The sequence below is a fragment of the Medicago truncatula genome, chromosome 4 (assembly GCF_003473485.1).
Source record: "Medicago truncatula cultivar Jemalong A17 chromosome 4, MtrunA17r5.0-ANR, whole genome shotgun sequence".
Lineage (NCBI taxonomy): Eukaryota > Viridiplantae > Streptophyta > Magnoliopsida > Fabales > Fabaceae > Medicago > Medicago truncatula.
In genome coordinates, this window is record NC_053045.1 from 5,397,395 (window position 1) to 5,423,225 (window position 25,831).

General features: G+C 33.3%; 2 protein-coding genes across 2 annotated transcripts; one reads left to right on the top strand and one right to left on the bottom strand.

Moving 5' to 3' along the window:
* Positions 1-12,847: 12,847 nt before the first annotated feature.
* LOC11422478 (vacuolar cation/proton exchanger 3) lies at positions 12,848-17,786 on the top strand. The gene is made up of 11 exons (XM_003604655.3): positions 12,848-13,226; positions 13,940-14,007; positions 14,486-14,514; positions 14,884-15,080; positions 15,383-15,595; positions 15,688-15,816; positions 15,977-16,093; positions 16,188-16,241; positions 16,326-16,442; positions 16,746-16,836; positions 17,344-17,786. The coding sequence occupies exons 1-11, from the start codon at positions 12,936-12,938 to the stop codon at positions 17,406-17,408; spliced, it is 1,371 nt and encodes a 456-aa protein (XP_003604703.1). The 5' UTR covers positions 12,848-12,935; the 3' UTR covers positions 17,409-17,786.
* A 125-nt stretch (positions 17,787-17,911) lies between these two features.
* Positions 17,912-25,387, bottom strand: LOC11415300 (probable envelope ADP,ATP carrier protein, chloroplastic). The gene is made up of 10 exons (XM_039833395.1): positions 24,986-25,387; positions 24,843-24,899; positions 19,880-19,942; positions 19,749-19,805; positions 19,584-19,667; positions 19,319-19,387; positions 19,132-19,244; positions 18,867-19,036; positions 18,542-18,620; positions 17,912-18,268 (listed from the first exon to the last, which is right to left on the bottom strand). The coding sequence occupies exons 1-10, from the start codon at positions 25,325-25,327 to the stop codon at positions 18,160-18,162; spliced, it is 1,143 nt and encodes a 380-aa protein (XP_039689329.1). The 5' UTR covers positions 25,328-25,387; the 3' UTR covers positions 17,912-18,159.
* Between the last annotated feature and the right edge of the window lie 444 nt (positions 25,388-25,831).

Consider the following 25,831-nt stretch of genomic DNA (forward strand, 5'->3'; position numbering starts at 1 on the left):
TTCTTCGATAAACTAATACATGATCATAATACACAATTTAACAATACTCATAACATAACTAAATATTAAAAAAAATAAGTAATATACAAGGAAACCACTATGTATATGTACAACAAGATTGTTCCAACCAGATTGAGAATTCCTTATTAACAATTTAACAACACACATAACAACTAAATAAGTGACATTTCTTCAAAAAAAAAAACTAAATAAGTGACATATTAACGAATACAAGGCAACCATATCCATAATTAACAATTTAACGAATACAAATTTTAAAAAATTTATTGTTGGATTGAAAATTTATTTCGTATAGATCATCTATTCAAAATTGTACAAAATTCAAAAAACATTTGATATGTAATTGAGTGCCAACAATATTAACAATGTTCGATAAACTTAAAAATGCTACACATGTGTAATTTGTTCCATCATCTATGTGAAAAGTTTCCATCAAGTTTCTCGGCGACTAATCTCCATTGGAAAACCTAACAAGTCTTTTAGAGAGATCTACCCTTCGAATCACATTTTTTCAATCCACATAAGACTAAAAGATTAAATATCTAAATGCAAAGTTTCCATCAAGTTTATGGGCGACTAATCTCCACTGGAAAACCTAATAAGTCTTTTAGAGAGATCTCCCCTTCGAATCACATTTTTTCAATCAACAGAAGACCAAAAGATTAAATATTTGATTAAAAATGTTGTAATTCAACAACCTAATTGCAATTTCTAAGAATAAAAAACTATAGCTGGCACAATGAATCAACTCGATTGAAGCATCACTGAAGTTAATCAAATGGCATAGCAAATGATGAAAACTTTTGATTCTTGGACAGCTTGATCAAAATCGTAGACTATCATCTTATTTAACTGTTCCATAAAAAAGATATCAATTAACCATAAATAAATAAAAACCGAAACAAGTCAAAGTAGTTCACAATTATGTTATCTTTTTCAAACTTAATGTTTTTGATTGGGGGTGACATAAATTGATTTTGAATGCATTGATTTTCTAAAATTGGTTTTGGATAAAAATTAGTTGATGGTAAAATAATTTACGTTTAGATTTATGTAAAAGTGGATTTAGGAATATGTTCAAGACTAAAATCAATTTGTAGAAGTGAACAACTAAAAATTGCAGCTTCAAGTAGAAGCATCTATACAAACAAAATAAAGTTTTCTTTAAAACATCGAAATATGATAAAATAAATTAATTTTAAACCTTAAAAATTAAAACTCAAAACAAAAGAAAAGAAGACAAAAAGAATTACGGTATATTTAAATCATCTCAAATTTGTCTTCTCTTATTTATGATTCTTAAAAAGAAGACAAAACGCATCGGCTACATAATCATATTTTCTTGTGACACAAAAGTCTGCAGCAACTTTTGTGCATGACTGCAAGATTTTACAATATAGTATTTAGAGTTATTAAAAATAGATACAATCAAATAATCACTAGATACATGTATTTTTTTAATTACAATATTTAAGTTTAGAGGAGTACAAGATAAGAGATTCATCTTCAGATTTCTAACTTGGTGAGGGCATACAAGTATACATATTGTTTCACCAAGCTTTGGCTGCTCCAAAGTTAAATAATAACATTTGTTGTGAGTTGGATGAACAACCTAACCATCATAGACGTTAGTGAGCCTCATACATACAAAAAGCAACGACGGACGAAAATGCTAATTAAAGATTAATTGGATTGACTTATTTGATTTTATCTATTGAAATATATTTACTGGCATAAGCATTAATATATTTTCGACTTATTTCAATCAGTTGTCAAAGATAGCCTAGGAAAACATATCGACTTTACTTTATATTTTGTTATAAAAATAACTTATATGATCAGCACAGAATTATGTTTACTATGCAAGTAGAGCCTAAATGTGATAATACCTGTTTAATTTGATAAAAAAAAAAAAACTGTTCTTAAATTACTTGGAGTGTTTACTTAGATATGCTTATAATTTTTCAGTATTCTCTCTTGAATATGTCCCAAAGAGCGTACATAATTTAATTTTACCTCACTTGTATGAGTCAAAATATTCACCTATGAACATTATTGAACAACAAATTTTGGATTTTATGAATATGTACAAAAAAATTAGGACACTCAATTAAAATTCATTGTTTTGTTTTGACCAAATCTTTTATATTGTTTTATCATGTCATCTCCCTCTTGTGTGCAATTGATTTGACACTCCTATGCACAATATGCATGTGTGTGACAAAACATTGAAATGAGATTTGGAAAGATTTTAAAAGACCTTTTAATTATAAAAAAATCTTAAGGTATTCAATCAAGATTTTAAGAGATTAGAAATAATTCAAGTGGTATTCAATTAAGATTTTCAGGACTTTTTAAAGAGTTCAATGAAATCCGGTGGTATTCCATCAAGATTTTTCGCAACTTAAAAATTGTCTCTTAGTATTAAAAAAATGTATAGATTTCAATGGATTCCTTAGTAGAATGGATTTTGTGAGACTTTTTAGTTAAAAATTTTAAAACTAACAATCTCATACAAAGACTTAAGATTTCTTGAGACTTTTTTACTCATTCTCCCATTTCAGTCATCAACGTGTGTTTGGTGTTATTGATACCTCTTTCAGTATTTTTTTCTTTCTCTATGAGTATCATTATTTCATGTTTGTTTTTCTTTTCTTTCAGGTTTGTGATCCTCTCGTTTTTCTTTTCTTTTCTTCACGGTGACAACTAGACTATCCATTAAAGAATGATGGGTAATTTACCCCAACCAATACACATTAGCCACATAAGCACATATTCATGAACTATCTTGACCCCACAAATAAATTGCTCATTTTCATTGGTTGGTGGGTAAATTACCCACCATTCTTCAAAGGTAATTTAGAAAAAACTTTTTACTATTAATAAGTTATCAATAAGCTCTTACATGTTTATTTTTTGCTCTTTGATTTTTTATGTATCTCTGCAATTTTGAATTATTGCTAAACTTTGATAGTCATTTCAAATCTATGAATTCTCATAAAATACTTTCAAATCTTTAAAAGTTTATGAGGTAAAATCCCTCAAAATCTTAAAAGTATTTTAAAATCCCTTAAAAGTTAATACATTCCTTCACAATCTTTTAAAATCTTCAAGACTTTTTTTTATCAAAATAGTCTTTTAAAATCTCAATCCAATACACTCCCCTTAAATCACCTATATATATTATTTATTTATTTTTAAAGTAATTATAAAAAGTTAAAACAAAGACGTGAAAACTGAAATTTACAAAAGAGAAAACAAGATCAAATAAAGAACAAATTGGAGAAACTTACCACACTGTTTTTCCAATTCCACCCATGCCCAAGACTGCTCCACAGACGTTGTGGCCGAGCCTCGTCGGTCATTGCACACCTTGCCTCCAAGTGGTAGCTTGACCTAGAAGGCTGTTGCTCCACCATGTTTTTGATATATAAGAAGGTTTCGTTGGGATGGGGATGAAGAAAAAAAAATGATGAGAATAGATGTTGTGATGAATTTGGCTCTCTACATTTTTTAGCTCTCTTCCTTTGATGTTGAAACTGTAACAAACGCAAGAGAAAGATGAAAAAAGAGTGAAATAAAGAAAAAAAAATCAAGGTTGTGTTTGTGAGGAAGTGAATCAGATAAATAGAGCTGATAGTGAGCCAAAAGTTAGAACGTTGAGAAAGAGAAAGAAAAGTTGCACTGACTTATTGATATCGAAATGGTCACTTATATATAAATAAGTCATATCTCCAAAGTAATTATCATTAATTACACAAATTAAGGGAAATGGATCTTTTCAGGTACATGAGGATCCGTTGAAATCTCAATCATTTCATTGCAAATGAGAGAGAAAGAAAAATGACTTATGAAAAAATGAGTTTTAAAGGTAAAAAAAATAGAGAATCAATTCTAATAATTGATTGCGTATCAGATCAAAATTATTTACATTTAACATTTTAAAATTCTAGCATAATTGACATTTACCGTTCGTTCAATTCTAGCACATTAGTGGTTTGTTTGGTGTGAACATGAAAAAAAGACAAGCTATGATAATAATATCTTGTTGCTTCTCAAATTGAGTTGCTCTCTCCCTTTCAAAATACTATAAATTATTTCACACATGTCAATGCATAATTTTGACCGACAATATTCTTAATTATCTAAAGTAAAAAATTATAAAATTTAATATTTTGAAATATTTATCTAGACAAATTGAATAACATCTTTTTTTTTTTTTTTAAGAAGCTAAACTATCCCACCTAAATTGACATCGGAGAGAATTGAACCTAAGATCTCAAGGAGCAGCACACTTCCAGGTCACAAGCCCAATACCACCAGGCCAACCCATGTTAACATTTGTATTTATATATTAATTAAAAAATATGGTCAAATCTTGTGTCGGCCCTAGTTTTCTAGTGAGATAAATTTCAACTTCTTTCTAAACTTTATTTCTCCTTCATTCATCAAGGAGGGGTGGTTTTATGTCATTTTTTTTACCTAGAATCACCCCTCTACATCTTTTTCCCCCTCTTCTTTCAATCTAAATAAGTGGTTTTCACATATATCAAGTTTTTCCTTTTGTGTTTTGTGTGATTTCGTCGTCTAAGTGCGGTATTGTGTTGTTCGTTGTCTTTTGCGGCGTTTGATTTTGTGTCTTATCGCGGTGTTCGTTTAGTTCCTATTGAAAGATCGACATCAATCAATACAAATTTAATCATTGATTTGGTCATATGCAGTTTTACATGCAGTTTTTCTTATCAATAGAGTCCCTACTCCTATCCTTCGCAACAAATCTCCTTATCGTGTTTTGTATGATTCATTACTTGATGTCAATTCTTTTAAAGTTTTTGGATGTTTGTCTTATGCTTCTACTCTTCAGGCTCATAAACATAATTGCAATCTAGAGCTAGAAAATCTGTTTTCTTAGGGTACAAGTCAGGATACAAAGGTTTTGTTCTATATGATCTTGATACCAAAGAAATTTTTATTTCTAGAAATTCTAAAATCTTTTATGTAAGCTCACCATGTAGAAATTATGAATGACATCTGATCCACTATTACTCTGCCAACTATCTTTAACAACCAAGTTAACTCCTTCCTCTATTCGCCAAGCCTTCTCAAATTTGAAAGTTCTTTTAACTCGAGTAGGGCGCACCACTAGTGTTTTGTCGAGTAAAATTGGAAAATGATCAGATGAAGGGGAATCAAGATTTTCCAATATAACATGTGGAAATAATTGCATTCAAGCTTCATTAGATAAAGCTCTATCTAACTTTTCCTCCACAACTCAAGGGGTACCCAAACTTTTGAATTAGGTGTACGGGTAACCCTCCATATGAATATCAATAAGACTGGCTTCCTGAATGGCTTGTCTAAAGCCACGAATTAGCCAATTTGGGCTAGTTGCATGACCTTTTTTCTCTTGAGCATGCAAAATATCGTTGAAATCACCGAAAATGCACCATGGTAGATTGAAATTCCTTGAAAGACTGTCAATAAAGTTCCATGAATCCCTTCTTCTCCCACCTTCTGGATAGCCATAAAACCATGTGAGAATCCAAGGACCAAGATTACGTATTCAATTTGTCATTAATATGATTGGAAGAATAGTTGACAATGCTGCAATTAGTCGTTTTTCGCTAAAACAAGGTGATACCACCGCCTATTCTTATCCTCTTCGAAGCAAAACAATATTCAAAACCTAATATATAAAGGAATTCCTGATTTTATTATTATTGTGGACTAAATTCTTACTTAGAAAAAGTACATTTGGATTATAATATTGAACAAGGAATTTGAGTTTTGGAACTACGCTCGGGTTTTTCAGGCCCCGACAATTTCAACTAACGAGACTCATTTTTCCCAACAGGCCTGGTTACTTGGACCCACCTATTCATCCTTACCTTACAAAACAAGATCATTTTTAAGAACAATTACATCATCATTTTTTCTAACTTGTACTACTTGCATATCCTACACTTGTTGTTCTTCCACACTCTCAATTCTGGCTCTTTTTTGTGGCATCTTTGTAGGCCAACTATGAAGCCCATGAGATGAAGTTGTAAAGGAACCAGGCTGAATTGGGTTGCATACCATAGTTGACTGCATGTGAGCCGCGACTTTGTCTTTGCTTCTGCCTTGGCTCGACTCGGTTGAGCATTTTTCACCTTTTTATTGACATTAAAGTCAGCACAGAAGTCCAAGGGAATATTAAAAACAGGGGATAATGTTGATGATTGCCCAATATTAAAAACAGATTTTTATATTCATGATGTGTCATGTTTTAATTTGTTGTTTGTAAGAATGATATGTTAGGTTTGTTCCTACACAAGAATTTCTCTTATCTTGGTATTGTCCCTTCTTTAATGGACCTGAATTTCGTCGGCTTTGATCGGGTTTAGAGTTGGGTTCGAGTCTAAAAAATTACACGAGCTATAATGTTAAACATTATATAAGGTGATGTGAAGTTTAACAACTTTAAAATAAAAAGTTACAAAATATAGAGCAATTAACTGGATATGGATATTACTGCATCAAAGAGAACTCATATATTAATATTGAATTAACAATTGAGTTATATACATCAGAGAAGTGACAAAATGTAAGAGCACAATGTGAATTAACAATTGCTCAAAATTACGATTCAATTGCCATTTATAAAGTTACAACTTATAGGGCTAAATAAATTACAATTCTAATGACCATGTGAAATCGAACAAATGCTTGATGAATGAAGATAGTGGTCAAGCTTCCTCAGGAGAAAAATGAAGTGAAAATTTGAAGTTTAATCTATTAACTGATAATAGTAATCATAACCATTATGAAATTTTCCATTAAGGTTGTCTTTGTGCTTTGGTAGAGAACATAATTATACACTTATGGATAGGCAGTTTTTATAGTTAAAGAGGAAATGCGATTAAATAAGAGTTACTCGCTTGTTTCTATGTACATATTTTTTTTTATGTTATTGTACAAACCCAAAAATAACTTTGATAACTAAAAAAATTTAAAAATTAAAACATACTCTTATTTTCCATTGTCCTAGTCATCCATTTAATCTCTCTTAATCGATGTAAGTGTAATATAAGTTAGGGGTGTTCAAAACCGAACCAACCCAATAGAAAAACCGCAAACCGAACCAAACCAAACCGAAACCGCAAAAAATCGCATTTGTTTCGGATGTAATCGGATCATTTTCTTACTCAACTGCATGGTTTGGTTTGCGGTTTTCATTTTACCAACTAAACCAAACCAAACCAAACCGCAACATAAAAAATGTTAATAAACATAAGTCACCTAGATCAATACTCATAAACTCGATGTAAAATTTTATAAAATGACATATTTTTTCTCTTGTTAAGTTCTTTCTTTGCTTTTTATTTAAAAAACGTATTTATGTGCTACTTGAACTTTTATATAATGATAAAACCTTAGTCTTTTGCATCTTTTACAAAATAGAATTACTTTTTGTCCACGTTTTTAATTTGGTTTATATTGTTGGAAACATCGTAGAATGAAAATGAAATTGTAATGTTTGATGAAATTAATGTTGAAGAAAATAGGTTGTGTTTCAACTTTTTAACTTGATTTTAATGTTAGAAACAAAAAATTGTATTGTCTCGAAAAAAAGCCACACAAATCGATCCAACCCAGACCACATTGGTTTGGTTTGGTTCGGATTTTATTTTTAAAGTCAACCGAACCAAATCAAACCGCATGCTTTTTTATCTTGTGGTTTATATGACTTTTACCCTCAAAACCGAACCAAACCGCACCGCAAACACCCCTAATATAAATTATAATTCATATGATAGAGGTATAAACAACAAAAAAATGTTAATGTAACATTAAAATTTGAAAATGAACGATAAATATGAACATATATTTTTTTTCTTTCTAAAAACCAACTATTAAAAAAGAATAAGGGGAATATTAGGTTGTTGCATTAAGATATCCTAGAGTTTAAAACAACTTAATGATTTCCACAAGAAAAAACAACTACTTAATGACATATAATAAGCTATTGTTTTTAAACTCTTGGATAAATTTATGAAGTAATTACGTCATCTTTAGATAAGTCCAAATAAATTGTAACACTACCACAATTTTTATGAATTACCTCTATTTCCTGTTACACATTGTTAATTGGGAGGTCATTTGTTGGATTTCCCTACATTGGAAGTCATTTGTTGGATTTCTCTTTAAACACGCAATTCTTTATGTGTTTGATTTCAAGTTGAAGATAGTATTTGAGTTCACTTCTTGATAAATGTTATTTATAAAAAGTAGAATGTTTGGTTACTATTAGAAAAGCAAAGTGAGGGCATATATGGACTAATTAAGCATATAATGCGTAATGCGATCACATTGAATATTGTAAGAGACAAAGTGCAATGGACAAAGAGTTTGACCCATATACTTCTTCCTCCGTCCCTTAATAGATGACCTAGTTGACAATATACATTATTGACTTGACATACTTTGACCATACTTTTTTACTAATTCACAAAGATAAATAATAAGATGTAAGATGTTGTTGGATCCGTCTTGATGAATATTTTTAAAATATTAAATTTTTATAATTTTTTTTAGTAGATAATTGAAGATATCAAAGATAAAACATATGCATTGGTACGTGTGTCAGAGTCAACTAAGTCATCTATTGAGGGATGGAGGGAGTATAAGGATTTGAATTAACTTCTCGTTGTTGGCAGAATAATTTTGTTGTTTTATAATCTATAAAGTAGTGTTATTTGAACAACCATATGAGACAACTTTTGTGACAACTTATTTTTTCTCTCTTTTAATTGGTCAAATATAATGGAGAGAAAAAAGAAGAGGGAGAATAAGAAGATAATATGAATATGAGAAAGAAAGTTGTGAAAAAGTTATGAGATAATCTATATATAAGTATATGTTAGTGTCTACCAAAAATATGCTGGCATTCAGCATCAACTCACCTAGGTTTTTGATATAAAAGAAAAGGCAGAGTGCAATGAAGAAGAATTGACCATACATGACTCTGTGACGGTGTAGCACATGCATGTGGGGACATTTTTTGGCGCACGTGCATTCAATAATATGATCTTCATGCAGATTATATGATAAGTGTAAGGCTCAAGGAGGTTAGGTTAGGCTTTAGTGATGAAAAGGACTTTCAAGTATTTTTTCTTTTTTTTGGAAGAAAACAACTTTCAGGTATGACACATAAAACAAATATGTAGATTTTTATTTTACAACAATTCACATATAAATGATTGTATGTGTTTAATAGGACAAAATTGATTATCAAATCTACTGTTCTTTTAAAAAATGGTTTCTTTTACATTTTTTTATTAACAAATACTTTATAAAATATCTAAAAAAATTTATCTCTACTATAAAATGTCAACACCATTTTTTTTAACCGATAACTAACAGACTCTGAATTCAAACCATCACCGAACACTTGCAAAATAATCTTACGAGTAAATATTTTAATACCTTTCTCTGTACTCAACATATTTGATACCTTCGGGAAGAAAAAAAAAACACCAATTCGATCGTTCATAATTTTGAATATCCGTCAAAATAAAGAGTTGGACTGTTGTACTCTTTGAATATTTTTTTTTTTATATAAAAAATAGAGTAAATTATACTTAACTTACATTATCATTTTCTCTTATATTATAATATAATTTACACTAACATATCATAGAAAATTACACCCTCATTCTTTGAAAGATGATTGAATTACATTCCTTTTCTTATGTTAGAATCGACAATTATCTAAAACATTTTTTTAAGGAAGCAAATCATTGTATTTCATTAGTTAAAATGTGTCAAATACATAATGGCCTATCATTGTAAATGTGGGATCTAGCATTATATGGGGCTACATGTGCTGATTCATGAGCAGTTCCATTAGCTTGCCTCCGATTGAACTCGACATTAGAGTTCTGAAAATTATTTTGAAACAAATGTTTAACCTCTATACCTGACCTAAACTGATCAACAACATTCTTTTGAGTAGGTCAAAGTCGACATTATCAAATTTCAGATCTGTTATTCATTCCAACGTCGTGTGTAAACTATCAGAGAGGAGAAAAATAAGCCGTTTATGCAAGAACGAAACCATTTGCATCATCTCTTAAACACATTCTAATACCTACCACATTGAGTGACGAGGAGAACTAGCTAGGCATCTATGTTGCACTTGTATCTTCCAATTGCCGGTTGCGTCCACTTTGTCAAGTCTTGACTACTGGAACCATGTCGGTCGGTGTTCAAACTTGTTGCACTTCGAGACCGTGCTTTGGGCCGCTCTCCACTCATTAACTAGATGTGTTGCACGTTCAACAACCTATGTTCTAGTTTCATTCTGTTGCTGCCAAAGTTTTAGGTTCCTACATTTCCATAAGCTCCATAAAACCGTGATAAAAACCTCACTTTGGACTAGAGAGAGCTGGTGCAAGAGAGTAAAAATCATGGCGCCCATGTTATAATTCTAACGAAGGGCCTTATCAATTTTGTCTCGAGATTCACATCACACCAAGCAAGGTAGCGCTTGGACACTCGAATAAAACATGAATGCTATCTTAAAAGTTATTTCTACAAAGAACATAATCTATTGGACAATTCATTCCTCGACTACTAAGGTGTTCCCGGGTTGGGAAACAACTCTAGCACACATGCCAAACAAAGTTTTCAATCTTATAGGATGGGCTTTTAGTTTCGATATTAAACTCCATCGACCCGGTAAATGCAAGTGTGAATTATCTACAATTTTATTTACACAAATTCTATATGCACAATCATATGACATTTTTTGCTATAGTTTTAGTTTTTTTTTTTTTTTTTTTTTTTGCATTTGAAGACAAATAAGATGAGAATTAGAGGAATTGTCACTACAAGAATGTATGGAATTTGCTCAGGACAAACTCTCACGCAAAGGATAAAAATGCCCACCAAATAGCATTTTAGGGAGACTAATGGCTGGACCAAGAGTTGTCTTATAAGTTTCAAGAATATGCTTCGAGCTTCTCGTTCTTCTTTCATGAAAAATATGAAACAATACTCTGCAAACAAAATGTGAGAAAGAACATGACAATCTATACATATATATGGTTATACCATGGAGGTCCCCTCGCCATTCAACTTTTCAGATAAATGTTGAGAGACACATAACAAATAAATAAGGTGATAAAGGGTCACGTTACCGCAGGACCCTCAGTAAGCCGTGGGTAATTTAGATTACACATAGCTTTTTGCTCCTACAGACGGATTTTGTCCCAGGGTAATAAGAGATTTTCTTGTAGTGATTGTTCACAATAATAGAATAGTCTACAATTTCTACCCACATCAATATACACCTTACCCTTTGATTAACAAAACCAATTTTTTAACATATCTTACTTAAGGGTATAACCAATCAATACGGTTATAGGCCTTGCTGATGTCTAACTTAAGCACAACAATTTTGTCTCTACTTCGCTTGTTGACTTTCATTCGGTGAACCACTTCGATAGGAATCATTGCATTATCATTAAGAAAGCCCAAAAGCAAAAGTCGACTGATTATTAGAAATAATACACTTATAGAGGATATTCTTGAGCCTATTAGCGAGAACTTTGACAAGTAATTTATTATACACGCCATTGCACAACGTTATAGGTTTTTGAACATTTATTGTTTTATGATCGTCACCTTTAGGAATCAAAGCAATATTTGTGGAGTTAAGAGAAGGGGGAAGCTGATTGTTGTTAAGCCACAAACAACACCCATGAAAAATATTAGGGATACAAACAGACCTAGAGTGCTGGAAAAAGCCGTGATTTAATCAAATGTCTAATGCATATGTAATATTTTTTTGCCTATTTTTGATTCACAGTGTCATTAACAAATAGTTTTAAACCTTATTCTAAACTATGAATAAGTACAAGATAAAAAGCTTGGAAATATTAAGGTCGATAAAAAAAAGCTTTTAACAACTAACTTTATATTCTAAAATCATAAAACTAATAATAAAATGTTCAAAGTTTAGCATCATTGATATTGCAACTTATCTTTTTAGACTAGACACCTTTATTTTTATTGCTTTGTATTTTGTTTTAAGAGTTAAATATGTTTTTGATCCTTATAGAATTTTCAAGTTTTAATTCTTATAAAAAATTTCATCAACTTTTGGTCCCTGAAAAAATTTCCGTCACAACTTATGGTTCTTGCATTTAAGTGCAATCATGCGTATCCTTCGAAATTTTGTATTATTTTTTTGTAGTCGTATTTAGTACTTTGTAGAAATCTCTTTTACAAAAGTTTTTTTTAATACGTGATGAATTAAATATGAATTTTTAAGTTTTAAGCGCTTAAAAATTCATATTTTGAAGTTTTTAGCGCTTTAATATTCATATTTAATTCTTAACATGTTAAAAAAGTCAAAATTTTTTTTTTTTAGAAGAGATTTGTATAATATTATAAATATTTTAATAAAATTTCATTCAGAAACGTGAAGTATACACATGATTTGTTTTATAACCATGGACAATAAATGGCGGTAAAATTTTTTGTAGAGACCAAAAACAGATAATTTTTTTTTAGGGATTAAAACTTAAAATTTAGAAATTTTATAGAGACCAAAAACATATTTAACCTATATTTTAAAAATAACACTGAAAAAAGAAACAAATCAATAAATATATCGTATTCAAGATAATTTACTTTTTCTTCATTTAAATTATATATAGAAAATATATATAATTAAAAGTACGAAGCTTCCTAGAAGCTGCACTACACAGATTCACATGCAACACACCAAAGACTTCCCCTTATAATAATAATCCATGTAACATGCCACATTGCAATTGTAACATATATCTTAGTGCCTCTTTTTTGTCGTATATTATTTCACAACAACACTACCAACATAGATTTTCATCTTCATCATTTGAAAAATGGATTCTCATCATCATGATTATGAGTTTGAAGCATGTTTCTTAGAGAATGGAGGAAACATTAAAGGAATTGTGAGCAAAGAAACTATGAAACATGGTAGAACAGCACATAACATGTCATCATCTTCATTGCGTAAGAAATCTGACCTAACTCTTGTCTCCAAAGTTCGCTATGGATTCCTTAGAAAAGTTTTGGCCAATTTCCAAGAGGTTATTCTTGGAACAAAACTTTCAATTCTGTTTCCAACCATTCCTTTTGCTATTATAGCTCAATGCTATGGATTTTCAAGAGTAAGTATACTATATACTTTTTGCATGTGTGTTATGATTTTAAATTCTAGTCGAGTTACGCTGCAAACTTTGATATTGCAATCGATGAGTAGAAATTGCAACTTTGATGTAATTTTTTAAAATTTTTAAATTTTTTATATTGTGATCGCAATTGTAGCTGAATTATGTGTGTTATATCGCCATCTAAGTTTTAAATTATGGTAGAAAATGCTGCAACATGTATCCAAGTTTCTGAATTATATAAGATTGTGGTAGCCCTGTTGGAATTGTATATAATTTCTTTTATTATTATCAAAGGTTTTAATGTAATCGTGATATAATGTTATTTGGAGGGAAAGCTCCGTGTAAATATTATAATAGATATTAAATATATTTTTTATCTAAAAAAATATATAAAATTTGACTTTTGTTTAGTAAGTATTTGTTTATTTTAGTCTTTGAAATATATAAAAATTTAAAATTGTGTACTTTCGTCCTTGAGTATCCTAAAAAACAAATTGTGTACTTTCGTCCTTAACTAGAAGCTAAAAATATAGTATTTTAAATAAATCTGGAGACTTTTTTTTAAAAGAATAAATCTGGAGACTTGATTAAAATATATTGAATTTTTATAAGAATTAAAATCAGATTATTTTTTCTAATTTTATAGCAATATAAACATAGTCAAAATCTTTTTATTATAGCTAATGATTTATTTTATTCCATACATGCAGCCTTGGGTTTTTGCATGGAGCTTACTTGGTCTTATCCCTCTGGCTGAACGAGTCAGTTTCTTAACAGAGTAAGCAGGGCCGTCCCTGAGAATTTAGAGGCTCGGCTCTGGGAATGAAAAGAGGCCAGTGATAAAATCAAAACGTTTTTTTTTTTAGAAGAGCGATATTCTATTTATATTTTTTAAAAGATAAATACAAGGTGCCGTATATATGCAGTGCACCCAGAGGTGAAAATGACTACCGTATACATGAGGAACCTCCACCTAACACCAAAATCAATCATGAGGAACCCCCACTCTTGAGGCCTATCCTTGAGGGAGGCCCAGCTCGTTTGAGCTGTTTGCACCCCCTCAGGAACGCCCCTGAGAGTAAGGACCATGACATTTATTATTATTTATTACTATACTATACTATTATTTTCTATTTTGAATGTTTTTTTTTTTTTTTTTTTTTTTTTTGTGACAAATAGTTTGAACTTTGAATGCTGATTCTATTTTTTTTTCTTCTTCTTTTGGTATAAAATTTGTGATGATTCAAATATTGCAGACAGATATCTTACTACACAGGTCCCACAGGTATGTGTATTAACCCCACAAATTACATCCCCTATATTGTTAATTATCAAGGTTTTAAATCACGGTCGCATCATTCCTAAAAAAAAATCACGGTCGCATCACGATCGTTAGTACCACAAAATATCGTGCTAAAATACAGCTGACGCGACTTTGATTGCAATCCGTGTGATTGCATTTACCGAGACATTAAAAACATTGATGTTGCAGTCCAAATTTCATTAAAAAAATGTTGATTATTCAGACTAAGCATATGATACATGTCAATTCATATTATTTGAAATAAAAGTTCTATATAAATTATAATTGCAAATTTTCTTAAACGCTAGCTTATGATACTAAAGTTTTTAATTGTAATATTTTGAATCATAGTGGGAGGACTTTTGAATGCAACATGTGGGAATGCTACAGAACTCATCATTGCAATATTTGCACTTAGCAATAACAAAATTGATGTGGTCAAGTATTCTCTCCTTGGTTCCATACTCTCCAACCTTCTTCTTGTTCTTGGAACCTCTCTATTATGTGGTGGCATTGCAAACCTAAGAGCAGAACAAAAATATGACAGAGTAATTCCCTGCATTCCCTTTGTTAAAATTTTATAATCCTTGTTACTACGGAAAATTGTGGATAAATGCAGTGCTCGTTTGGTTTTGCCGTAATGAAATTTGATTCTGATAGAATTGATTTTATGAAAAAAGATTTTGGTCGAAAATGAGTCAAATATAAAATGATTTATGTTTAGATACATTTATAATTATGCCACAGTTACGGTGGACCGCGGACTATGACTACGCCACTGTCTTGTTTATAGTAACTAGTGTTGAGGATTGAATGTTTTATAACTTTTTCTTGGTTGTTTAATTTGCAGAGACAGGCAGATATAAATTTGCTTATGCTTCTTGTGGCATTGTCTTGTCACTTAGTGCCATTGCTGTTCCAATATGGTGACGCTTCATTGGCTGTCAATGCAAACTCATCTCTGCAGTTTTCGCGAGCCGCTAGCATTGTGATGGTGATTGCATATTTTGCATACCTTTTCTTCCAACTATGGACTCACCGACAATTATTTGAAGCACAAGATGTATGTTTTTCTTTAATTTTGAAATGGTGAAGCTAATGTTGATTATATATATGTTTTTATTAGTAATAATCAATTGCATTAATTCATTGTAGGAAGATGATGAAGATTGTGAAAATGCTTCAGAAGAAGCAGTTATAGGATTTTGGAGTGGATTTGCTTGGCTTGTTATTATGACTGTGTTCATTGCTATTTTGTCTGAATATGTGGTTGACACTATTCAGGTAACTGATTTTTATTTTTAATGATGAAACTAAGGTTTTAAATCATATTACTGATGTCGCCATAACTGTGATCGTGATTTGGTCGCCAAGATGTAAAATATCTTAGCGTCATAGTCACAGACGCGGTCACTGACTTTTTTTTTTATGTGAATCTGAACAGGATGCATCAGATTCATGGGGTCTATCTGTCAGCTTCCTCAGCATAATCATGCTACCTATAGTTGGCAATGCAGCTGAACATGCAGGAGCAATCATATTTGCTTTCAAGAACAAACTGGTTTGAATTTTAAGTGTTTATTTTTCATATGATTTCCACAATTCCAATTTTCTAAGACAAGTTTCTTGAAACTAACTTATTGACATTATATTAGGATATATCTTTGGGTGTTGCTTTAGGTTCTGCAACTCAAATTGGAATGTTTGTGGTAAGAATTAATACATTATCCACATATAAAGATAAAAAATTGATTTATGAAAGCTTACATAAAGGACATTTAATTACAATATAGGTTCCCTTATGTGTGATTGTTGCTTGGATTCTTGGTATCAAAATGGACCTCAATTTCAACCTCCTAGAAACAGGTTCTCTTGCTTTGGCAATAATAACCACAGGCTTCACATTACAGGTATACTTAGTCTTCCTTTGGCAATTATTTCATCTTGAGAACTTCACATATTTGAACTTACCTATGTCCATAAGTTGTTTTCAGCTTATTTCCATAAGCTCTCCAGGATAGCTTTTACATGAAAACATTTTAACTTTATTTTATCTTTTGTTATATAAACAACTTATACATAAGAAATTTTGGGATAATCTCTTATGTTATAACTGCTTAACTAAGTTGATTTTCCAAACAAGGTCGTAGTACCTATCTCTTGATTTAATCTTTCAATGATATATAAGTCTTTTTTGGTACATATTTCTATAGGATGGAACTTCTCACTACTTGAAAGGCATTATTCTCTTGCTCTTGTACATTGTTATTGGTGCCTGCTTTTTTGTACAAAAAACAGCCTCCGGTAAGCATGATATGTAATAACATATTCAAATATAGATTCCGTGTGAAAGTACGCAATTGTCGTACCAGCAAATCAATTTTCTTAGATCAAGATAAGACAACTCATATTCAAATTGGTAATTTTAAATCATATTCACTAAAGTCAACACGTGAGGGGTCCGATCTTGATCCGACATTGTTGATTTGTTGATTGTGGCAACCAGGATTTGAAATAGAAGTTGTGGTAACAGTTGTGGTCGCCATCTTTGATGTTGAAGTGAATTGCGGTCAAATGGCAATAATGCAGCCTCATTCACGGCTGCATAACATCAAAACATGTTAAGTTGTTGTTTAGATCGCAACGGCAAACCTTTATTTTTAACTGTGATGACGACTGCTTTCATTTACAATCACATGGAATCCAAATCCAACATTCTCTTGGTGTTACGTAAATAATCAAAATCTACACATACGCACGTCATGAAATTATAATTTATATCTAATATGTGATCACCTTTTTTTTTCTCAGACCATGCTGATATTGCTAACATAATGCTTCTTCATTCACCAACTGATGCCAAATTTAGAGCTTAATAGGTAACTTCATGTTACCTATTAAGGCTATATGGAATGAACTGCATGAATATGCTTGCAGGCTTTGGCACATAATAATTTTCTTGCACTAAATTTAGAGCTTACTTACTATGGTCTTTTGGAGGTGAAACGTAGCTGCAGCAAGCAAACTAATATGATAATAATTACTGTATTTATTATTTTGTAACTTTTGTTCCATTAGTTATAGTCATCTCTAGAAAGATAACTAGTTTGTGTACATAGAACTTTTCAAAAGGCTCCTGTGAAAATATCTAACTCATTCAAAATATGAGTTTTTGTTTTTTGTAATTTGAGGTTGTGAGTTAGAATTATGTTTTTATTCATGATATTTGAACACAAGAAATTCCCTTAAACCAATTCAACACTTCATTTGTTAGATATTCATTAAATACATACAGTTTTTTTGCAACTAAAACTCCTTGATTTTTATACTTGGCCCAAAGGATCAAAGCTAAAAGGAGATGTCTGTTCATACCAATAAGTTGACACAAATCATTTAGTAAATTTGCATTACATTTATCTAATAAGTAAATTACAGCTAAAATACATTCAGGATAAAGATTCGAGCATTATAGTGCACCTAGAACAAACTTGTGTCCTACAAAATTTATAGTCCCCTTCTGAGATATCTCACTGCTAGCAAATTGGCTAAAGCAATTCCCACAAGTTCATTAATGGATAATTTTATTGCTAAAATAATTAATATGAATCCTAAGTTAACCATCATTGATTATGGGCATTTTGTTAGTTTGTTGCGGTTTTCCTCTGCAATTGTTTGAAACTCCTTCTCACTAGCAGCAATCAGGCGTTTGACAATGTCATATGTTGTAAGCCTGATGCTGCAAAAACACAAGGTAAACAATCACAATCTGCTTCAAAGTAATATAAATTACCATTATCAACTAAATATATCGTAGTTGTGTTGTGTGTTCTTAGTAAGTTGGGAATAGTAATCTTAAACAAAAAACCGATTTCAACAGGATTTTATCCACTTCGCAAATTTACTGGTCATCACAAGATGTTATTTATGTGTATCAGCAAAATTAGAAATTAAGGAGGCATGGTATGAAGATTAAAATTGAAATCGAGTAGAAATAAAAGATCACAAGTACCTGCTGTTTGGTAGGTTTTTTAAAGCATTGGGCACAAATCCTCGGTACAAGCCAATAACTCCATCTTGTGCCACAATACCTTCATCAATCAAAATATTAATGTGCAGTTATACGATAACACTCAAGCACTTATGCTTCAAATATTCTCCATCAATGTGTGCTTAAATATAAATATGCTCATAACTTATTGCTATAACAGCTAAAAGGAATATCGCAAGTTTTGCACAGATAAAGGGAATTAATCTTGTACATTTGTAACTGTGTCAACTATAATGCATGCACAAAAAATGATTCTAAAAGGAGAAGCTGAGCAATACCAACTAACCTGAAATGGCATCTAATACTGTCTTATAAGGTGTACCATTCAATTGCATCTGTCTTCGAACTGTGTCCAGAGGATAGCATGTAAGTGTGGCAAGAGATGCTGAAAGCACGGCGGTGACTAGAGATGTTTCAGTTCTCTTTTGATATTTCTCTGGCAACGACTTCTTTAGTCTATTACCCATACAAGGTTAGGATGTCTTAATTTCGATGTCAACATCCAAACAACAATGCACTTAAAAAGATAAAGAGAATACTAATGAACTCACAAGTCAAAAACACAAAAGTTAACTGCAATATATGGAGCTATTCCGATAAGAGAAGGACCAAGGCCGTAGTAGAAAGAAGCAAAACCTTCCTCTCTTACCATGCTCAAGGCGACCTATAAAAGCCACAATTCTGTTCATTAAAACGGGAAAGATATAAGGAAAATGCTTAAACTAGCCCCACATATACCTCTGTCATTGTTCGACACCCAGGTTCAACAGCTAATCGTAATCTCAGGACATCTAAAGGGTAAGTTACCTACATAGACTTAAACAAAGTAAGATACATTGACATCAAAGGTATGAGAAAAATATAAAAAGTCACTTTACAAAAAAAATTACTGGAAGTGTTAATAGAGTTAATATGAGCACTAAACTTTTCAATGAAAACATTAACATTATGAAAGTATTTGTAAACCATACAAGGATTGGTCTCATAATGAACTTTTACTTACAAAAGTTGATGTCATGCCTGCAAAAGCACCTGCTGCAAGTCTTCCCACAACAGAGAGCTCATCATTTTTTCCCTTGAATATTTTCTGAAAATTAGAAAGTATAACTTAGACCTGAACATGCAATGTTTGGTACAAGTAATTCTTGAAAGATAGTTAGCGGTTAACCTTATAAATTTCATAAGCAAAGAGCTGAACAGCACTATAAGGTATAACCCTAATCACCTGAAAAGAAACACTAAAACAAATAAAAAAGACTACTCAACATTATAAGAAGATATACACGCAAAAATACTAACCTGTGGTAGGTTACCCTTCCAGTAACCTCTAATGCCTTCTTCCTTCCCTATCATTGATATGGCCTGCAAATCTTGTCAATGTAAGCTCCAATAAATTTATAGGTAATGTTCTGATAAATCAGCAGAGAGCCAAATCCATCTAATATGGGTAAAAGTTATTGTCAAGGAGTTTGGGGAGGCCATTAACTTACACATTTAGTACCAAAAAAAAGTAAATATAAAATCCTTGACCAGGGGAGTTAATTAGTGACAAAAAGAAAACTACAGGAAAATTGATGGCTTATTTACCCTTTAGAGTGCAAACTGGATTACCAATTACAGAACTAAAACAATTACTAGTCAGAGGCAAGTTGTACATATAGAACTTAAACCATGGAACGCATGTTGTGCATGAGATACACAAATAACTTTTTAAGTTAAATAAAACATGGGAAAACCATATCTACAATATAAAACTTATATTTTTAATATAATATAGCTTTATACATGAGATATATGACTGATTAATATATTTACATTTTTTATCTTCAAAGAAGTTGCATCTACAAGATGTGAGCTAAATATTTTTTGTAAGGCAGAAGACATACTTTTGTTAACTTTAAAAAATAAAAAAGAAATCGCAAGACTTGTATTTCAACAAGTTGAGGGTTTAAAAGGATCTGGCTAAGACTCAATTGGAATATTTCAGCAAGTTGAAGAGATCATAATGGCATATTGCAAGTTCATCCGTCAGATAATAGCTGATCAATAAATTTCACAGTCTCTTGAGTGCGTAATATTCTAAAAGACACAATCACTGGATGTTAGGTTCCAAGAGAGAAGTAATGAATGTGTACACCAGACAGTTAAACTGGAGTTACAATAATACACAAGGGTCCGGTTGAGATAAATATAGACGTGGCTCTAGAAGGAGGAGAATGTTTGGAATCTATTCACAATAAATTGATATTTGAGTAGGGCCTATTCACAATTCCGTCACCAAAGCATGCTCTGAGTAATAAACAGTTTTAGCTCTTGTTGAGATTGTCTTCAAATTTGTGGCTTGGAAGAACAGGGAAATCGTGACACGATTTTGGTATCGTGACGCGATTTCGGATGCCGTGAGTTAGGGTTGCAGGGGTGCAAATCGTGTCACGATTTTGGGAAAATCGTGACACGATCAAGAAACTTGCTCGTTAAGTATCCTTGATAAGGACCGGTCGTTCCTTGGGACGGACGCAAATCGTGACACGATTGGACAAATCGTGACACGATTGGAACAGAGGAAGACTAGTACTTAAGTGTTCTTGTGCAGATTTGAAGAGAGAGGTTGGAAGAGAGAAACTTGGGAAATCAAAGGGGAAGCTCTAGGGTTTAGGGTTCTTTGATTAGAGTATCTCTTGGGTTGAAAACATGGGAAATACCTTGTAGAGAGAATCATTGAGTGTCTTGGTGAGATTGGGAAAGGGGTAGAAATTAGGGTTTGTTCATAGTGAACATTGTCAAGCTAATTTCTTGTAACCTCTTGTATTCCTTTTGTAAAGAACTCATTTGATAGTGGATTGGAGAGTACAAACTCTCCTCCAGAGTAGGTCAAGTTTGGACCGAACTGGGTGACCAATCTCTTTGTGTTTATTGTTTTCTTCTTCCCTCTCCTTGTTTATCTTGTGTTTTGGTTGCTTTGTTTCACACTTGGTTCCTAGATTAGATCTAGTGATGTTTTGTTGTCTCTTGCTTGCTCAATAAGCTTTGTTTGGTGGTTACCACTCTCCGTCGCTCCACACATCATTATTCTTTGTATTGGTGTGGTTCGATCCGGGTCTTGGAGGTCCGGGGATTCACAACAATTGGCGCCCACCGTGGGGCAACGGTAGTGATTTGGTTTAGTGTGTACCATGGGTTCAAAGTGGGATATTGAGAAGTTCACCGGGCTCAACGATTTTGGGTTGTGGAAGGTGAAGATGCAAGCGGTGTTGATTCAACAAAAGTGTGAGAAAGCTTTGAAGGGTGAAGGTGGTTTGCCGGACACCATGTCACAAGAGGAGAAGACCGAGATGGTGGACAAGGCGAGGAGTGCCATTGTCTTGTGCCTCGGGGACAAAGTTTTGAGGGATGTCGCGAAGGAACCAACCGCGGCATCGATATGGTCTAAGTTGGAATCGTTGTATATGACCAAGTCGTTGGCTCATAGGCAATTCCTTAAGCAACAACTCTACTCATTCAAGATGGTGGAGTCAAAGACCGTGATGGAGCAATTGGCGGAGTTCAACAAGATCCTCGACGATTTGGAGAACATTGAGGTGCAACTTGAGGACGAAGACAAGGCTATACTCTTGTTGTGCGCACTACCGAGGTCATTTGAATCCTTTAAGGATACCATGCTCTATGGCAAAGAAGGCACTGTCACCTTGGAAGAAGTTCAAGCGGCTTTAAGAACCAAGGAGTTGACCAAGTCCAAGGACTTGAGAGCGGATGAAAACAGTGAAGGCCTTAGTGTGTCAAAAGGAAATGGTGGAGGTAGAGGCAGCCGGGGAAGCTCAAAGAGCGGAAACAAGGATAAGTATAAGTGCTTTAAGTGTCACAAGTTGGGACACTTCAAGAGGGATTGTCCGGAGGAAGATGATAGCTCCGCGCAAGTTGTGTCCGAGGAGTATGGAGATGCGGGTGCTTTGATGGTGAGTTGTTGGGAGGAAGGAGAAGGTGAGGGGTCTCATCTTGGTATTGATTCCTTGTAGATGGTGTGGTTCGTCTGGAGAGACGTTAAACACTCAACGTCAGCCTGGAGAGGCGGTGGTGAGAATACTCGTGGTTAGTCTGGAGAGGCGGTGGTAACAATACTCATGATCAACCTTTGAGGTGGAGTGGCAAGGCGGAAGCATAGTGGAAGTACTCATTTGGAAGTTGAGGTAGAGAAAGCTCAACTTGAGGTGGAGTTGGTGACTCCGGGAATGGTACGGCTATGGAGGCTTTGGGAGTTTATGCTCTAGTGGTGAGCATGTGGATTCTTCATGAGGACGGATGGTATTCCGGGGTTTGAAGAATGTATGGAGTGGCTTGTGTGATTGCCTAAAAGGCCAAGGGTGATCGGATGCAAGGTGATCTTCAAGGAGGCGGGAGACGTTCCGTGGTTGAAGATGGTTTGGTGAAAAATGAAGACTTGTGGAGCAACTTGGTGTAGAGTTGGATGCAAGGGAAAAAGGAAGATTGGTGGTTGATGGTTAAAGTGGCATCATCACCAAATTAGAAGTCAAGGTGGAGAAATGTTGAGATTGTCTTCAAATTTGTGGCTTGGAAGAACAGGGAAATCGTGACACGATTTTGGTATCGTGACGCGATTTCGGATGCCGTGAGTTAGGGTTGCAGGGGTGCAAATCGTGTCACGATTTTGGGAAAATCGTGACACGATCAAGAAACTTGCTCGTTAAGTATCCTTGATAAGGACCGGTCGTTCCTTGGGACGGACGCAAATCGTGACACGATTGGACAAATCGTGACACGATTGGAACAGAGGAAGACTAGTACTTAAGTGTTCTTGTGCAGATTTGAAGAGAGAGGTTGGAAGAGAGAAACTTGGGAAATCAAAGGGGAAGCTCTAGGGTTTAGGGTTCTTTGATTAGAGTATCTCTTGGGTTGAAAACATGGGAAATACCTTGTAGAGAGAATCATTGAGTGTCTTGGTGAGATTGGGAAAGGGGTAGAAATTAGGGTTTGTTCATAGTGAACATTGTCAAGCTAATTTCTTGTAACCTCTTGTATTCCTTTTGTAAAGAACTCATTTGATAGTGGATTGGAGAGTACAAACTCTCCTCCAGAGTAGGTCAAGTTTGGACCGAACTGGGTGACCAATCTCTTTGTGTTTATTGTTTTCTTCTTCCCTCTCCTTGTTTATCTTGTGTTTTGGTTGCTTTGTTTCACACTTGGTTCCTAGATTAGATCTAGTGATGTTTTGTTGTCTCTTGCTTGCTCAATAAGCTTTGTTTGGTGGTTACCACTCTCCGTCGCTCCACACATCATTATTCTTTGTATTGGTGTGGTTCGATCCGGGTCTTGGAGGTCCGGGGATTCACAACAGCTCTCTTTCTTTCCAATTACTCAGGAATGCTCTGGCATAGGACCTATCACAGGATCAGTAGCTGCAGAGCTTGCAGAGGAATTCAAGACTTCATTTGATCAGTCTTTGAACAAGTTCCAGAGCTATTTGAGGAACTCTTGGATACATGATGTCAAAGATGGTAAAAAAAGCTGTACATGCCCATGATGAAAATGTTCTTTTTAACTTCTCTTAGCATTTAACATGAAACAAACAAATTGTACTCATGCATGACTTGCAATTGCAGATTTGTGTTCTAAAATGAATGTAATGGCAATATTTTAAAATCCACACTAGCATCATACTCATACTTAATCAAGATCAAGTAATGCATTTTGAAGAGGAAACACCGAAATGGTATAAACAAATTCCTCAACCAATTAACTACTAACGAGAAACAGTTGTTAAGCATTTACAAACAGATAACTCAACTTTGAGTAATGAACTTCACGTATAACCCAAGCACGGCATAACCGGCAGTGTAAAATAATCATTATTCACTTCCATTAAAGGAATATGTCAACTTATCGGTTTACTTCAATATGCGGTTACAATATACACCGTTAGTTTAATTTTTATAGACAGACAATGAAAAACTATTTTACACATGCAACCAATGATATGATATCATGTCAATTAAGGAATATGTCAACTCATCAGTTTTCAACCACATTAAATGATGCGGCATCACCTCATTATATGTATGTGTGAAAGTATTCTACACAAACAGTGTATACCAATTAAATTCTATTATATTATGAGTTTAATTTATATACAATGTCAGTGTACACAACTTTTACACATGGATCAATGTGTTGCCTCATCAATATATCAAGTCATGTGTAACTCTTTTACACCGACGGTGTATATCAATAAACTCTTATATTATGATACCTCAATAAAACCAATTGTCTTCTTGGCACTTTCTTGTCTAATTCGCACTCCATGAGTCTGCAAAAATCACAATGTCATTTTCATAAACATACGGACGGAGCCTAAAATCTCTCAAAACAGAAAGAGAAAAACAATGCCGTTACCTGCATGAGAAGCTTGATTCGATCGAGTGGAGCAGTAACGGTTTTAGCAGCAGCTCCGGCAACAGCACCGGCGAGAAACAATGCAGCATCTTTGGGAACAAGTGCGACGACGGCGATCGGGTGGTTAAGAAGCTGAGCCGGCGTAGGCGCGAATTCGTTGTTCGGTTTGGTTTGGGAGGCGGAGACGGTGGCGAATTTGGAAGGAATGGTGGTGGTTGCGTCGGTGAAAGTGAAGGTGGAGTTGTTGAAAAGGTGGTTGGGTGAAACGGCGTCGTCGGAGATGGTGGTTAAATTAGGGATGTTACGCCACGTGGCGACAGTTTTGTTCGTTGTGTCTGTCATAGGGATAAGTTTGATGGTTTTGGTATACTGCGTGTGTTTTGGTTATGCTCACATCAAGATTGAATTTTTACCAACTATATTTCAACAATTTTTTTTTTTTTTTGAGCAATTCAACAACTTTTATTTTTCATACACATTCTTATTAATTTTTTTTTTATCAGAAAAGAAAAAAAAAATAGTGATATTTGAACAACATCTAAGACAATTTTGGTACTTAATTATATTTTCCACTATAATATGATTAAAATGTTCCTTCTAAACCATGTCAAAGCTCAAGTATAATTTCCACATCTCAGCATGTAACACATTGTAGACTCCAGTTTTCATAGCATATCATTTGATAGGTCGCTTTGAAAATGTTCTCCTATCTTTGCAAGCACCATCTCCATTGAGCTTGATTCACCCCTCATGCGACCACTTCTAATCTATGTGGACAAAGTTTCAATTTAATCGCACCTATAACAATACAACTAGTTGTGAATGGGCAAAAATAAAATAAAATAA

What these genes read in the sequence shown, in the direction of transcription:
- LOC11422478 (XM_003604655.3), top strand. Translation starts at nt 12,936, where the DNA reads ATGGATTCTCATCATCATGATTATGAGTTTGAAGCATGTTTCTTAGAG. An exon ending in CAGAACAAAAATATGACAGA is followed by an intron (nt 15,081 to 15,382) that starts GTAATTCCCTGC and finishes TTTAATTTGCAG; the next exon opens with AGACAGGCAGATATAAATTT. An exon ending in CCACAGGCTTCACATTACAG is followed by an intron (nt 16,443 to 16,745) that starts GTATACTTAGTC and finishes ATATTTCTATAG; the next exon opens with GATGGAACTTCTCACTACTT.
- LOC11415300 (XM_039833395.1), bottom strand. Translation starts at nt 25,327, where the DNA reads ATGACAGACACAACGAACAAAACTGTCGCCACGTGGCGTAACATCCCT. An exon ending in GGAAGGGTAACCTACCACAG is followed by an intron (nt 19,806 to 19,879) that starts GTTAGTATTTTT and finishes GTTTCTTTTCAG; the next exon opens with GTGATTAGGGTTATACCTTA. An exon ending in GGTGTCGAACAATGACAGAG is followed by an intron (nt 19,245 to 19,318) that starts GTATATGTGGGG and finishes TGGCTTTTATAG; the next exon opens with GTCGCCTTGAGCATGGTAAG.